The 15791-nt window shown below is 52.4% G+C and overlaps 1 protein-coding gene across 4 annotated transcripts in view; it reads left to right on the top strand.

Moving 5' to 3' along the window:
* TNRC6C (trinucleotide repeat containing adaptor 6C) overlaps positions 1 to 12526 on the top strand; it is a 93877-nt gene extending 81351 nt beyond the window's left edge. For all 4 annotated transcript variants that reach the window (XM_047706488.1, XM_047706487.1, XM_047706486.1 and 1 more), the window contains 6 exons: positions 155 to 298; positions 3320 to 3436; positions 5245 to 5439; positions 6272 to 6342; positions 6917 to 7056; positions 10419 to 12526. In XM_047706488.1, the coding sequence (XP_047562444.1) occupies positions 155 to 298; positions 3320 to 3436; positions 5245 to 5439; positions 6272 to 6342; positions 6917 to 7056; positions 10419 to 10779 (1028 nt within the window). In that variant the 3' untranslated portion in view covers positions 10780 to 12526. The remainder of the gene's footprint in view (positions 1 to 154; positions 299 to 3319; positions 3437 to 5244; positions 5440 to 6271; positions 6343 to 6916; positions 7057 to 10418) is intronic.
* The last annotated feature ends 3265 nt before the right edge of the window (positions 12527 to 15791 follow it).

Genomic DNA, 15791 nt, shown 5'->3' with positions numbered 1-15791 from the left:
TCTCGTGCCAGAGGATCGATGATTTCCTGAAAGTCTAGGATGGGTCTCCCATTATAACTAGCAGATCATAAGAATTTTCATAAATTACCATGAAGGAATGTGAAGATATTACAGTACTTGTGTTTTGATTTCCATTTTGTTCGGCATTTTCTAGAATTCCATCCTGGAGTTCCATGGAAAGGACTTCAGAATATAGACCCCGAGAACGACCCCGATGTCACTCCTGGAAGTGTCCCCACCGGGCCCACTATCAATACCACCATCCAGGACGTCAACCGCTACCTCCTCAAGAGTGGAGGTGAGGAGAGCGGCCGCCGGCAGCCCGGCACGGTGGGCCTCCCGTGCACATCCGGGGGCACCGGGGTGGCGTGCGGGCTGTGGGGCAGGGACGCTGTGACGCACACCTGTGAGCACTTCTCACCAGCTGTGGGTAGTGCTGATGGTGAAATGGAGATGGATTTCCTGTCTTAGTACCACATCGTTTCTGACCGCTGCGCTGTAAGATCCCGAGACTGCGCGTGCAGCTGCTCAGAAAAAGCTCCCACCTGAGATCTGTTTACGCTACGGGCGATTTGACCCCTTCCTCTTCCACCTCAGTCTGTTTCCTTCCACAAAGTCTGACAGAAAGACTGAAATCCGCCCCCAGCGCTGTGTTCCGGGCGCAACTCGGGGAGCTAGTTCTGGGTGCTCGCTGTGTCGACTCAGGCTTCCAGGGGTGGCAGGGAGCAGCTGGCTGGGCCGTTGGAAGCGTCTGGGCAGCTCTCAGGCGTGATGCCACGAGGGCGACACTGATAACGGTGGCAGCACTGGTGTCTGGAGAGTGGGAGAGAATAGCAGGGTGGCCGTGGACGCTCGTCCCCAGTAAGGCCACTCGGGTAGTTGGACCGGCACAAGCCAGAAGTCCAACTCGGCCCTCAGTGCTTGTCGCCCTGAGTGTGGCAGGAGGGTTGTGTCCTGGGGACGACTGTCCGTCAGTGGATTTTGAGGATTCCGGGCAGGTGTGAAGGGGCAGCCCTGACCTGGGTATTGAGAGACCTCGGAAAGTGTCCAGTTGCTCGGCGCCACACAGAGCTTCGTGCCAGTGCCCCGTGGGTCCTCCAGTGGTCCCTTGGCCCCCAAGTGGCCTCTGGAGCATTGCGGTGACCTCCATGTTTGCACAAGTGTGCTGTGACGCGACGGAGGTGGCGTGGAGAAGGAGGTGAATTCTGCGGGCAGGACCTAACAGCTGTCCTCCCATCCAGAGCGGCTGAGGCAGAACAGGCAGAAGGGCATCTAGAAGTGACAGAGGTCCTGGTGTCGGGATCAGATGAGAAAGCGGGGTCTCCGGCTCCAGGGTAGAGAGGCAGGCAGCCATCCAACCTGGGCACCTTGAAGCTTCATGTGACGTCATGGGACTGCAGGGGCTGTCAGGGGCCGGTCTCGGACAGCTCTGCCAGGCCCCTCCTGCAAGCCCTGGGGAGCCCTTGCTCCTCTGCTCCGGTGCTCTCGTGGTTTGTGTTTGGGAGAAGGAGAACATACAGAACTTCTCTTTATGTAGCCCTGGGCACGTGATCATGCCACTGCCCCAGCGCCAGCACAGCCAAGCTGCAGAGGCCGGACCTTGCCCCCACCTTTCTCCAGAGAGCTGTGTGCTGCTCCCCACACACCATCGGCTTCCAGGCAGCCCCTGTGGCTGACCTTGCTCAGGGACCGAGCCGTAAATGCCATCATACTTTTTTATAGTTTGGTTTTGGTTATTTTTTGTTTTTGTTTTTGTTTTTTGAAGTAGGCCCCACACCCAACATGGGGCTTGAGCTCATGACCCAGAGATCAAGAGTCACGTGCTCTCCGGACTGAGCCAGCCAAGCGCCCCAGTTTTTTTGTTGGCTTGTTTGTTTTTTTAATTTTTAAGTTCTCTCTGCAGCCAGCATGGGGCTTGAACCCACAACCCCAAGATCAAGAGTCACATGTTTCACCGACTGAACCCACTGGGCACCTCCCCTCCCAGCTATTGTAGTTTTGACTAAACAGCTTGACCTAAAGTCCAGAGAGAATGAAAATTTTAAAAACATGCCCTAGACGGAAAACAGGGAGAAGAGCTATTAACCTCTTGATACTGACTTATTTTACATGTTTTCATATGTAATTCTCTATTTTCTTCTGTTGAGTATCAACTATACTAGGTGTTGCTTTCTAATTTGCATTTTTGTTTTTCATTTACTGCCATTGTCATTAAGTTCTGATTTGATATTAACCTGCAGATTACAAGTCAGTTTTAATGTTCGTGAGTTTTCGTGCCCTCATTCTAAAGAGGTCGATCACAGTAAGGCAGCTGTAGACAGCTGTGCAGGTTGCACACTGCACAAGTCTGAGAGGTGCCCCGTGCCTGGTCATCTCTATGAAGCGTATACCCCTGGCGCTGGTCAGTGCACCAGCCCAGGTGGGCCCCTGCATCTGGCTTCCATGTCTTGTGAGATTCTGTTTGTAGAAGTAAATGTGACAAGCACACTGTCACGTGCTCATGTCCCCACCCCACCAGCTTCCACACACTGGTGGAATAACTTTCTGAATCAGAGGAGCTCAGATTCTGTTCTGCTCTAACCCAAACTGTCAGCACTGCTTCACCCTTCTTGTTCCCCACCTTCCTGCTCTCGGAGAAGCCTGGGGGAGGGTGACATGGAGCCGCCGGACAGCAGGGGAGCTGCACAGGGGCGGCCACCCCCCTCCAACAGCCTCCCTCCCGGGGCACTAGGAAGTGTTTTCACAGGAGGGGACTGTGGTTGGGGGAACAGTCCTCCAGTTCCCCACACGAGGCTCTGCCTCATGCCTGTGTCACCAGGGAGAGGCTCAGACAGGACCTAGTGGACACCTGAGACATTCTGAGTCAGAATGAAGTGCTGGTCTTTCTACGGTAAAATATATAACAAAAAGCTTAGAGTTTCTTGGTTTTTTGATTTTGTGGATATTGTTTGAGGTGTGAAAAGATGGGGAGTGCCCTGTACTGTGAGTTTTAGCCTATGTGGGAGGGAGTCAGCGCAATCAGTTCACGTTCTGGGCGGCATTCTTGGCATTCTGCCACCAACCCTCTTCTCCCGTGCCTGGAGACCCGGCCCCCGAGAGGCTGCCACTGCCTCCTGGGCCCTGGGATCCAAGGGTCTGTCTGCCCTGGCCGTGGCCCTGACCATCTCACACCTATATGGTCAACTCCCTGGCCACAACCAGCCCCTTGAGAGAGAGAGGAGCAGCCTCCCTCTCGGTGGTGGCACGGTCACACTGCGGGGCTCAGGGCTGCCCCAGCGGCCGCCACCCGCCTCTCTCAGCGCTGTGTGTGCTTCCGCAGGGTCCTCCCCACCATCATCTCAGAGTGCCGCGCTGCCTTCCTCGAGTGCCTGGCCGCTCAGTGCCTCCGGCTACGGTCGCTCTTTCAGCAGCATCGCGCCCGCGCCCAGCATTGCAGGTACGCACTGGCTTCTCCTGCCGTCTGCGCACTCACCCCGGAGCTGGGGGGCCGTGTGGTGAGATGGAGAGGGGGCCTGGGCACCCCTGCCCCCTGCCATATGCAGCAGGAATGGGGACATGGCCTCTGCGGGGTGGTCGTGAAGGGCACGTGGCTGTAGGCCAGGGCACATCTGCTTCCACGGACCTGCTCCCCTCTCGTCCCCTCCCCCGTGGCTACAGCATGAGGGGGCACAGGGGTGCAGCGCGTGCGGGCGGCCCCCACTGGGAAGTCGATGAGGGAGATGAGTAGGTCCCAGAAATTGTGGCCGCTTCCTGCCTGTTACCTCCTGTGTTACCCTAGGCTTTTAGAAGATTTTGAAGTAAGACCTTTTGTTTAGGCTTAGAGGAGAATTGAGAAGTGTTTGTCATAAAAACTTCAGGGGAATCTGAACCAAAAAATTTTAAGACAAGGATATAAAGAGATGCAGGCCCAGACGCTAACAAGACGTGTGTCAGGTTTGTAAGTAGACAGAAGTCTTAAAGAAGGAATGTTGTTTACAAACTTCTTCAAATATATTTCTGTATTCCTTCAGATCTTGTCATTCAGACCTTTTTGAATCAGTGTAAGGATGCCGTAGGAATCCCCCTAACGCCAGTACCTAGGGAAGAAAGCCATTCTGATATGGTACGGCACCCTTTTCCTTCCCTCTTCGCAGTCAGTTTATCATTTTATTTTGACCCCAGTGTGTTAACACACGGTCTCAGGTACGAATGTAGTGACTCAACATGTAGTTTAGCATCTTACTGAAAACAAAGAGTTTCTGGATTATGTCATTCCTTCTGTTTATTCTTCCTGATGTTTACAGAGGACGTATGTAGACCTTTAATACTTCTGTGATCATGTAGCTGAAGAGAAGGGGCAGAGCCTAATCATTTCTCTGTATCTCCAGCTGTTTTTATAGCATTTTTGCTTTTCCAACCACTGACACCTTTGCTAAGATTGGTGTGCGTTTGTTTGAAGCCCTGGTGGCTAGGGGTGGAGGGGAGCTCCACCAGGGTCTGTGTTGGCCTGGTCGCTGCAGTGCTATGCTAGGACCACCGTGACAGTGGCCACTCTGTTGCCAGCACTTCCTGTCTGGTCATGCTGGGCAGGGGAGGCGGGCCTGGCAGACGTCCAGGTGTGCGCACCTCCCAGCTGAGGCCTGCGTCAAGAGAAGCTGGCGTTCGGAGTCATTACCAGTTGGGTTTTTTCCTCCCAAAGAGCCTTCAGACACTCTGCACCCCGTGGAGGTACTAAGATGCCAAACACTCATCCCCCAGCTGCTGGGCCGTGCACGTTTGTTTCCACCGTGCGGCCCGGCAGGCTCGTCTCAAAGCTGTGGGGTGTCAGGGGGCATTGCCTTGAAAAGGGACTAGTCGCTAAAGGAATGGTGTAAAGGATCTACACATTAGGCTTTTGTCCTCGATTAACGTGTTCCATTATGAGCTTATCCCGATAGAAGATGTCAGTGGTTCATTTTAACCTCGAACTGCAAAAATGCTGTTTCCTTGGTGGCAAACTTAATTCTGGCACAGTCCGCGAATTCAGCATCAGCCTCCCGGCGAGGCCTCCTCAGGGCACTGGGCACAGGCCGGTGGTCAGTCTTTAGGCAGGAATTCAAGAGTGCACACACCCCCGTGTTCTCGCATGGGGGCGCTTTCCTCGGCATTCCCTGTCCATCCCCACGGTCTGCTGGTGCCGGAGAGCGCCTTGCAAGCTTCTCCACACACTGCAGTGGCGTCTTCCGATCTCCAGAACCCCTGTGCTCTGTCTCCCTGCCTTTCTAGGTAAACTGTCAGACATCAAATCGACGTGGTCCTCCGGCCCTGCCTCCCACACACAAGCCTCTCTGTCTCACGAGCTGTGGAAGGTGCCCAGAAGCACTGCTGCCCCCACAAGGCCGCCTCCAGGGTTAGCCAATCCCAAGCCTTCCTCCACCTGGGGAGCCAGTCCCCTTGGCTGGACCAGCTCTTACTCCTCGGGTACGAGTCCGGGCGCTCGGTGTGCGGGCGGGCCAGGGCGGGGCACGCGGGGCCTCCGGGCCTGCTCTGCCGGCCCTTCAGGGCGTGAGTGTGCCCGTCATCTTGTCCTCTGGCTCCTTGGGAAGGACTGATCCCCCGCCCCTAGAACCTGGAGAGCCTAGGAGGGGCCCCAGATTCTCGGGGCAGCGTGTGGGCGGAGCACCTGGCCGCCGTGGTTTCCAGCTTCCGCCCGGGGCCCCAGGGTCCGGCAGGTCCACCCAGAGGCAGGCGGGCCCGGCCGCCACAGCACCCTTCCAGGGGCCATACTGGGCCCTTACAGAAGGTGCTTCGGCCTTTGATACGTGCTTCTCCACAACATTTCCCTGGAGCAAAGGGCTTTTCAGGCCAGAACCCAAACCAAGCCCCGCGTACGAATCGGGCCCACATCCTGGCTCCGCAGTTCTCCCAGCCGCCCCCGGGGCCCCCTGCCGAGCTGCTGCCGCGGAGCCGGGAAAGCCGAGATGGAACCAGCAGCACGGCGCTCGAAATCCGCTCCGCGCCCATCCTGGCGGCCCCGGGGGTCTGCTGTGTTAGCCGGAGTGCCTTAGACTGTGGATTCTCGGGAGCGGGGACAGGCGCGTCTGCCACCCTCCGTCCGTCATCCGGCCCCCAGGGCGCCTGCAGGAGTTGGGGAGCTGGGTTCATCAAACCAAAAAGAGAATGTGGGTTTTCAAAGGTTGAGAAAGGCTTCGAGCGTGCAGTGGTGGCGTGTGCCGTGTGCCGTGTGCCGCCACACGTGGGGGCAGGAAGCCTCTGGAGGCCGCACTGACAGGGCTGTCCTTGGCTCGTGCAGGTTCCGCCTGGAGCACCGACACCTCAGGACGGACAAGCAGCTGGCTCGTTCTCCGCAACCTCACGCCCCAGGTACGGGTACAGGTCACCGAGCAGCCAGCACGGTCCCCAGAGTGTTCCTGCCACCCCTGATGCATGCCGACCTCTGCGCCGGGGACCCTCACTCGGGCCCAAAGACAGCAGGGGCAGTGCGGGCAGACAGCCTCCATGTTTTGGGGGAACTGTTTGCTTTTTACTCTTTTGAGGCTTTTAAACAGAGTTGCTTGCCTTTAATTTTACCTACTGAAGAGTCATTTGTCCTGTGCTCCCCTTTCCTGGGATCAGGGGCCGCAGGGCTGCCACGAACTGTGGGCTCTGTGTGATGGGCCCCAGCTGGGTGGGTGGGAGGCCACAACCAAAATGGGGTCTTTTCTTTCTTCTGATTGACGGAATTCACGGGATATAACTGAAACACCCAGGATTTAAAAGTTCATAGTAAATGACAAGGTGTAAAAGGTTAAAATCATGAAGTCATTTATGCTGAGCCCTTTTAGAGACAGACCTTTGCCCAGGGGTTAGTACTCCCTGGCCATATACATTTTCTTTGAAGAATGTCGTGGAAGAAGTCACGGGAAGCTCCTTACGCCCCCTTTGCTTCCTTAATCAGATCGACGGCTCCACCCTGCGGACGCTGTGTTTGCAGCACGGGCCTCTCGTCACCTTCCACCTGAACCTGACTCAAGGCAACGCCGTGGTCCGCTACAGCTCCAAGGAGGAAGCCGCCAAGGCCCAGAAGTCCCTGCACATGTGCGTGTCCTGGTCGCTGTCGGCTGTCCCCACGGTGGCGCTGGGTTCGGGCTCCCTGGGAGCGTCCGGGGCTGCCATGAGAAAGCACTACAGGCACAGACACTCATCACCTCTCAGTTCTGGAGGCACCGAAGTGTTGGTGGGGTCGGTTCCTTCCAGGGCTCCTGTCCTTGGCCTGCAGGAGGCTGCCCTCTCCCTGGGTCCTCACATGGTCGCCTCTCAGTTCCGAGGATGCGTGTGTCCCAACTTCCCTTCTCAGAAGGACACAGGTCATCGTGGATTAGTGTTCATTGATGGTCTCATTTTACTTCCATGACCTCTTGCAGACCCGTCTCCAAGTATAGGCACAGCTGAGGTGCCAGGGGCTAGAGCTTCCATGTGGGTAATTGGGGGGCCAGGATTCAAACCGTAGCAGGTGTCTTGTGAAACGTGTTTCTTCTGCTGTGGAGTTGCCGTGGCCCTGCGCCCCAGTAGGGACAGGTGTCCTAAGAGCGTGCACATAAAGTACGGTGCCACAAGGAAGCTGCTGTCTCCACCAGGCATGTGACCCACCTTCCAGTCCCCCCCCGCCAGCCCCGGCGCTGTTCACAGGACGCCCTTGCTAAGCTGTGTCAGGGGGTGGACTCAGTGACAGCCTTGGAGCCGTGTGATAGCTGGGTCCCACGGTGGTTCTGTTTTAATTTTCTGGGGAACCTCCAGAGTGGCTGAACTACTTTCCATTCCCCTCAGCGGTGAGCAAGGGTTCTCTTCTCCACACCCTCCCCAACACTTGTTACAATTTGTCTTTGGGAGTCGAGCCGTTCTAACAGGGGTGGCGAGGTCTCATTGGGTTTTGATTTGCATTTCCCTGACGCCCAGTGACGCCCAGTGACACCGAGCGTCTTTTCACACACCTCTTGGCCATCTGTATGTGTTCTTCGGAAAAATGTCTGTTTAGTTCCTCTGCTCATCTTTTAGTTGGATTTTGGGGCTTTTGTTGTTGTCGTCACTGAGTTACATGACTGTCTATATATTTTGAAAATTAACCCCTTATCAAGTAAACACTTCGTGAATATTTTTCTCCATTCCATAGGTTGTCTTTTCATTATATGGACAGATTCCTTTACTGTGCAGGAGATTTCTAGTTTGATGTAGATCTACTTATTTTTTTCTTTTATTGCTTGTGCTTTTTTTTTTTTTTTTAAGTTTCATTTACTTAAGTAATCTCTGTGCACAACGCAGGATTCCAGCTCACAACCGTGAGATCCAGAGTCGCACGCACTTCCAACTGAGCCAGACAGGCGGCTATGTGCTTTCAGTGTCATATCAAAAAACCATTGCCAAGACCAGTGTCAAGGAGCTCTTTCCCTATTTTCTTCCAGGAGTTTTATGGTTCCAGATGTTATGTTTATGTCTTTAATCCATTTCTCGTTAACTTTTGTGGGTGATGGGAGACAGACGTCCACCGGTCACTATTCCCCACGTGCTTCTCCAGCTTTTCCAGCAGACTTGTTGGAGAGACTGTCCTTTCCCCATTGAGTGCTCTGGTGCCCTTGTCAAGTACAAATCAGTTGTCTACATGGGGCTCTGTTTCTGGGCTCTCTGTTCTGTTCCCCTGGTCTGTGTCCCCTGGGGTTTTTTGCCAGAACCATACTGTTTTGACTCCTAAGGCTTTGGAGTATAGTTTGAAATGAGCGAGTGTGATACCTCCAGCTTTGTTCTTTCTCAGAATCGCTGGGGCTCTTTGGAGTCTTGTGGCTCCTTACGAATGTCTGTGAAGAACGCCACTGGGATTTTTATAGATGTTACGTGGAACCCAGAGATGGCTTTGAGTTGCCTGGATGGCCTCTCATTTTATCTTCTTCAGTCTCTTTCAATTAGGTCTTTTAGTTTTTTGTTTGTTTGTTTTTTAAGATTTTATTTATTTATTTGACAGAGAGAGGGATCACAAGTAGGCAGAGCAGCAGGCAAAGAGAGAGGGGGAAGCAGGCTACCCACTGAGCAGAGAGCCCCAATGGCTTGATCCCAGGACCCTGAGATCATGACCTGAGCCAAAGGCAGAAGCTCAACCCCCTGAGCCACCCAGGCACCTCTAGTCTTTTAGTTTTCATTGTATAAAGTTTTCACTTCCCTGGTCAAATTTATCCCTAAGGGGCGGTTTTTGGTTGTTTTTTAATGCTGTCATGAATGAGGTTTTTTTTTCTTCAGATATTTCATTGTTAGTACATAGAAATGCAGCTGTTTTTCGTATGTTTGTTGCATATCCTGCAAACTTTACTGAACTCACTGATCACTTCCAGCCGTGTTTTTTGTTAGGTCTTTGGGGTTTTCTCTGTAGAAGATCACGTCCTCTGCAAATAGTGACCGTTTCAGTTCTTCCTTTCCGATTTGGATGCCTTTTATTTCTTTGTCTTGCCTGATCGCTGTGGCTAAGGACTTCTGGGGGGCTGTGGAGTAGAGATGGCAAGCGCAGGCGCGCTTGCCTTGTTCCTCACCTTAGAGAAAACGCTTTCAACCTCTCGCCATCGAGTGTGATGTTAGCCGTGTGCGTGTCGCGTACGGACAGCCTCGCTGACCTGGCGCCGCGCTCCTTCTGTCCCGTTCGTGGAGGCTCTTTAGCATGAAAAGTCGAGTGTTTTGTCAAGCGCTGTCGCGGCATCTACTGAGACAGGAGGACTTGGATCTTTCCTCCATCCGTGTGCTGTGTCACACTTTGTGATCTGCGTGTGTTGAACCATCCTTGCATCTTAGGAATAAATCCCACTTAACTGTGGATGTGTAGTCCTTTTTATGTGCGGTTGAATTCGGTTTGCTTAATACTTTGTTGAGAATGTTTCCACGGTGTTCATCAGGGATGTCGGGCTGTAGTTGTCTTGTGTCCTGATCTAGCTTTGGTAGCAGGATATCACGGGCCTCATAAAAGAGTTCAGGAGTGTTTCCTCCTCTCCCGCATTTTGAAGAGTTTGAGAAGAATTGGTGTTAATTCTCATGTAAATGTTTGGTAGAATTCACCAGTGAGATCACGTGGTCATGGGCTTTTCCTTGCTGGGAGGTTTGTGGTCACTGATGCGGTCTCCTTACTCGTTACTGGTCTGGTCAGATTTTCTGTGTCTCCATGATTTCAGTCTTGGTAGGTCATGGTCATCTGTTTCTAGGGATTTGTCCATTTCCTCTAGGTTGTCCAGGGTGTCAGCGCAGAACCCTTCCTGGAGTTCTCAGGACCCTCCGTACTTCTGTGGTGTCAGGCAGTCCTGTCTCCTCCTCCAGTTGTGATGGTGTTTATTGGAGTCTTCTGGCTTTTTCTTAGTCTAGCTGAAGCGCTGTCAAATTTTTTATCTCCCAAAAAACCAGCTCTTAATTTTGTTGCCATCCTGCTCTTTTAGGTGTGTTCTGGGAAACACTACCATCTTGGCCGAGTTTGCCGGCGAAGAAGAGGTGAACCGTTTCTTGGCCCAAGGCCAAGCGCTGCCACCGACCTCCAGCTGGCAATCCAGCACGGGGACCGGCCAGACGCGGCTGGGCGCCTCGGGCAGCTCCCACGGCCTGGTGCGCGGTGACGCTGGCCACTGGAGTGCCCCGTGTCTGGCCGGCAAAGGAAGCAGTGACCTGCTATGGGGCGGGGTCCCCCAGTACTCGAGCAGCCTGTGGGGCCCGCCCAGCAGTGACGACGGCCGGGTCATTGGAAGCCCCACCCCGCTGAACACTCTGCTTCCCGGCGACCTTCTCAGTGGGGAGTCCATCTAGGACCGAGAGGACCCCACGGGCGCCACAATCATCAGCACTAGGAAGAAGAAGCTGACCCTTTCCAGTCCGGGCGGCGCTGAGGACCCCGCGTGACCTGAGCAGCCTGGCAGCCCTTTGAGTACCTCTGTCCAGTACTGAAGACGAGCCCTGGCCGCAGTCCTTGCGAACTGTTCACGAGACAGTGCGGGCTGCGCTCGGTCGGTGTCACATGCTGACGACAGGATGTTCCTCCATAGCTTTTTATTTTGTGTTGTCTTACGTTTGTATGGTGTGTTGTTGTTTTGATTTTTTTAAGTATAAAAGCTGCTTAGAATAGTTCTATCATGAAGGGCACTTTTCAGATTGTGGGCTGGAAAGGGTTATTTTATCAAGGGGGGCGGGAGGGAGGGAGACGAGAAAGCCTATTTAAAACGAGCCTGTGACGATTATGCACATTACCAGAGGCGGACCCCGTAATCAGGGGGAGCTGGTGTCCATCACTGGGCGCAGAGCACGGGCTCCACGCGGCGGGCCTGGTGGCCCAGACCGGCGAGCTGCGCGGAGGCGGCGGCCTGCGGCCTGCTCTCTGCTCCCATGGGTCCGCCTATGCACATTACCCTTGTTTCATTACTTTTTCATGCCATTTTTTTTATCCCAAAAAATATTTTTTAAAAGTTAAAAAAAAAAAAAAAAGACATATCAAACATGCAAATACTTGAATCCAGCAGGCCAATAAGGAAATGTGAACACTTGCCGCGTCGAATTCTACACTTCCAGGCTGACGTCAGTGCGCAGAAACAGGCTCTAGGAAACATTTCTGAGTTCACAGCCTATGTGCGTGTGCGTGTGTGTGGAAATAGAAGCGTGTGTGCGTGTGTGTGTGTGCGCGCGTGGGCACACTTTCTGTGTTTGTGTGTTCCGTGTGTGAGGGATTTAACTGTGGGTTTTCCCTTTGATCAGTATATGCTTTTTTTTTGGCGCATTGGTCAAACGTTTGTTACTATTATTAGCTTCTAACTTTGCACTGAGTGTCCCTGCCCTTCCTTTTGCTAATCCTATACATGAAAGAGAATTCATAGGACAGGGCCGGTGACAATTCACGTGTAAATGTTTACTCAAGGACTCTGTTATTGCGTTTAAAAATTACAGTGTATATCTCTGGAGAAATAATCTGTATACCTACCTTTAGCAGCTTTTTATTGTGGACTGATGCAAGAGAGTCACCAGAGTATTGCACCGTGTTTCCATGTGGACTAGAAAGTGAGAGAGAAGACGGCTGTTGCAGAACTGTGGCCATAGATCTCGCGGAGACCGGACGGCTCCGCGGGAGGAACGGAGACAAGCACTTGGACGTGGGTGGTGACCGCTTTCGGAGGAGCCCATGCTTAGGGCTCCCACCTGTTTACAGACCTTTTTTTCTCCTTCAGACTTTAAAATAAAAAAATTTTAAAAAGGAATTTAAAAAAAAAAGAAAAAAAAAAGAAAAAAAAGAGACTTCCGTGGTAAAGAAACCTATTTTCAGAATGCAGATACGCTACTTCAGAGCTCTGGGATTGAACAGTGTCGTCGCTTCCCTCCGGCCATCGTTGTGGACTGTCGATTGTCCCCCTTCGTCGAGGTGACGAGACGTTGTGGTCACTGTCTTGCACATGCGGACGCGCTCTCAGGAAAGCCAGGGTTCCCGAGGGGCAGCTCCACACCATTTCATGTATTTTGTAACCCAACTCCTAGCACTGAAGATGTTATTAAAAAACAAACAAAAAAAAAATAAAGAAAAAAAAAGAAAAAAGGAAAAAAAAACACAAAGAAGAAAAATACCTAATCTCTAATGTGTAGCAGTTACATATTTACCAAATAACGGACTCAAAAGAAATAGATGTTTGAAGAGTGCTTTATATATTAAAAATTGCTTTATGTTTTAAAAATGATCAATGTTTTGATTGTTTTGCAAGAAAGACAGACAATGGAGTAACATACCCTCAAGTATGTTTAAAAATATATGAACATTGTGCTCCCTGCCTGCTTGATCAGGAAACTTGTGCATTACATTTTTTTTAATTAGCTTTTTAATGGTTTTATCAAAACAAAACAAAAGAACAAAAAACAAAACAAAAAAAAAAACAAAAAACCCACAAAAAAAAACAAAAAAAGAAGGTCCTGCAAAATTGCAGATCAACAAAAGCTGGTTTTATAGAGGATCATGAACTATGCACAAACTGGGTTCAAGACTTGTTTTCTCAAGCTGAGTCGTGTTAGCGAAACCAACCTTCCTCAGAGTACTAGCATCTCATTGCCATTACATGCGTTCTATATATTCGATGTACATACCCTCACGTGTGTATATCAAATATATGTGCATGCGTGCGTGCGTGTGTGCGTGCGTGTGTGCGTGCGTGCGTGCGTGTGTGCGTGCGTGCGTGCGTGTGCGCGTGCGGGCACCCGACGGCTCTCCTGCTGCCGCTTCGCATCGAGCTGTAGAAAAACTGAGAATTTTAAATTGGGGATGGAAGTAAAGACTCTGTTTGTTTGTTTTTGGGTTTTGTTGATTTTTTTTTTTTTTACCTTTTTCTTTTGAATTAAAAGATGTCTGTAACTCTGAGATTAAAAAACAAGTTTGTGGCTTTTAATGTTTTTTCCTCATAGAATGTGATCGTTGAAGAACATGCACCGAAAGTTGCTTTCCGAAGTACAACGCTTTGTTGAATCTTAATAAATTGCAATTTTTTTCTTGGCTGTTCAAATAAATGTGTTTTTTTATTTTTCACAGACAGAGAGCATCGATCTGCGCTTTGTATGTGCTGGGGAGAGCGCTGTTGTGCCGTCCGTAACAAATTCCCTGCCTCTGTTCATGATATCCTTAGAGAGTTTCCCTTAGGTAATTAAATGAGCTCTGAATTTCTGTTATTTGGCTTGTAATTTTACCGTGTGTTTTGCGGCTTTGCAGTTCGCACTGAAGCCTTACTGCTGATCACCCAGAGGCCGCAGCAGAGAGGGTGAGCTCGCCGCCGCCGCCGCTGCACCGCATCGGAGATATAGCCGGGGCCCGTGGGCCGACCCGGTTTGGGCCTTGGAAATATTTGGACCAAAGAGAGTAATGAAGGTCTTTTGTGTTTCCTGGACATTTTATTCATATATTCTTGTGAAGTAGCCTCAACCTGTGAAAGGTGACGTTCGCAAAGCATTGTGCACAGGCAGAGCGGACGGACCTCAGGGCGCCGCAGGAGGCTGTGGCTCTGTCCCTGTGGCATCTCCAGGGGCAGCTGGAGAGCCGGCCCACTCCAGCACCAGGACCTTAAGTCACTTGGGCAAGCTTCGGTGCTTCTGATCACCGGGGTTATAAAGACGGTCTCTGGGAGGCAAGCCAACGTGTCCTCTGACCCCTGCTCAGAGACCAGCAGAATGAGTGCCTGGGACAAGGGGTGAGCTCTCGGCTCTGCCCGACCTCTTCGGAAAGTCACGAAGGACAGTACTAAAGGGGCGCCGGTGAGGAGAAATGAAGAGGGACGGGAGTCAGAGCAGGCAGAGCACAGTGAGCATTCTGCCGAGCAGGGCCCGGCGTGTCCAGAGTTACTGGGAGAGGCCCTGCTCTCCCAGGTCACGGCCTCGGAACATCCAACAGCTGCACCAGGCTTCCTGCAGGAGGCGGCGCGGCCCCAGGCCCAGGAGGCGGCGCAGCCCCAGGCCCAGGAGGCCGGATTGGATTTTGACAGCCTGGGGGAAGCAGGGGATGGGTGGCTGACACAAGGTAAACTGAGATCTGGAGTGACTGCTCGTGAGACTGGGCTGGGGAGCAGGGGTCCCGGTACCCCTGGTAGCGAAGAAGGCTCCGTGTCTAGAATCAAGAAAACAGGCGCGGAGCCGCACTTCTTATGAAATTGTCCTGATGACACCGTGGGGGAGTGGCAGAGACCAAAAGGGTGCGGTGGGTCGTAGCAGGACTTCAGAGAGAGTGGGGTCTGAACGGCAAGGAGGCCAAACACTGGTTCTAGTGACAAAGACGAGAGCTGAGCACTGAGCACGTGCTTGCTGACAGGAATGAAAACAGAGACGGGCATTTCAAGAAGATTCTTCCCAGGGACGGCACATCCAGGATGGACCAGGGAAAACCTACACCCAAGTCCCGGTGGAGTTGTCCTTAATCTGCCAGCCCCATGCACCGCACCTCAGTGTGAGACTGGGCCTCGGCTGTGAAAGACAGAAGCACATTTCCAGAAGCCCCTAAGTGGGCTTAGTAGACCCCGATCAGATGCTGCCTGTAGCACGGAGCAGTAGTCCTCAACCCAGCTGTGTGTTAGAATGATCTGGACTTTTTCTAAGATTTTACTTATTTGACAGAGACAGCGAAAGCAGGAACACAAGCCGGGGGAGTGGGAAAGGGAAAGCGGGCCTCCCTCTGAGCAGGGGGCCCGAAGCGGGGCTCGATCCCAGGACCTTGATACCATGACCCGAGCCAAAGGCAGCCCCCCAAGGACTGAGCCACCCAGGCGTCCCTGGAGATTTTTTTAAATCCCAGTGCCAGGACACCTTCCAAACCAGTGCAAGCTGCAGCCCTGGGGGTGCGCCCCTGGCTGGGTCCAGTGAGCAGCCAAGGCCGAGAAGCAGCGGTGTGGACGGATCTCATCATCTGCCCGAAACAGCTATGGGCCTCGTGTCCACTGGAATAGCAATTCCTAAAAGTTCAGTTGGCAATTACAGCTTTTTTTTTTTTTTTTCCAGATTTATTTCAGAGTGTGTGCAACGGGGAGGTGAAGAGGGAGGGAGAGGAGCAGCACTTGCCAAGTGTGGAGCTCAATGAGGGGCTCAATCTCATGACCCTGAGATGTAACCTGAGCGAAAATTGAGTCAGACACTCAACCGACTGAGCCATCTAGGTGCCCGCTTTTTATTTTAAAGCAAAACTGGGCCAAGGATGGTGCTAACTAAGCTCTCTAGAGGACCTGTGTCTTGCGCTCCAGTAGCCGCAGGAGGTGACGAGCTGGGCTGGGCAAGGTCACAGCTGGGCAAGGTCACAGAACACGCCCAAGACCCGAGGC

The sequence above is a fragment of the Lutra lutra genome, chromosome 16, assembly GCF_902655055.1.
Source record: "Lutra lutra chromosome 16, mLutLut1.2, whole genome shotgun sequence".
Taxonomy (NCBI): domain Eukaryota; kingdom Metazoa; phylum Chordata; class Mammalia; order Carnivora; family Mustelidae; genus Lutra; species Lutra lutra.
The sequence above is the reverse complement of the archived record's forward strand: the minus strand, read 5'-3'. Positions and strand labels throughout refer to the sequence as shown.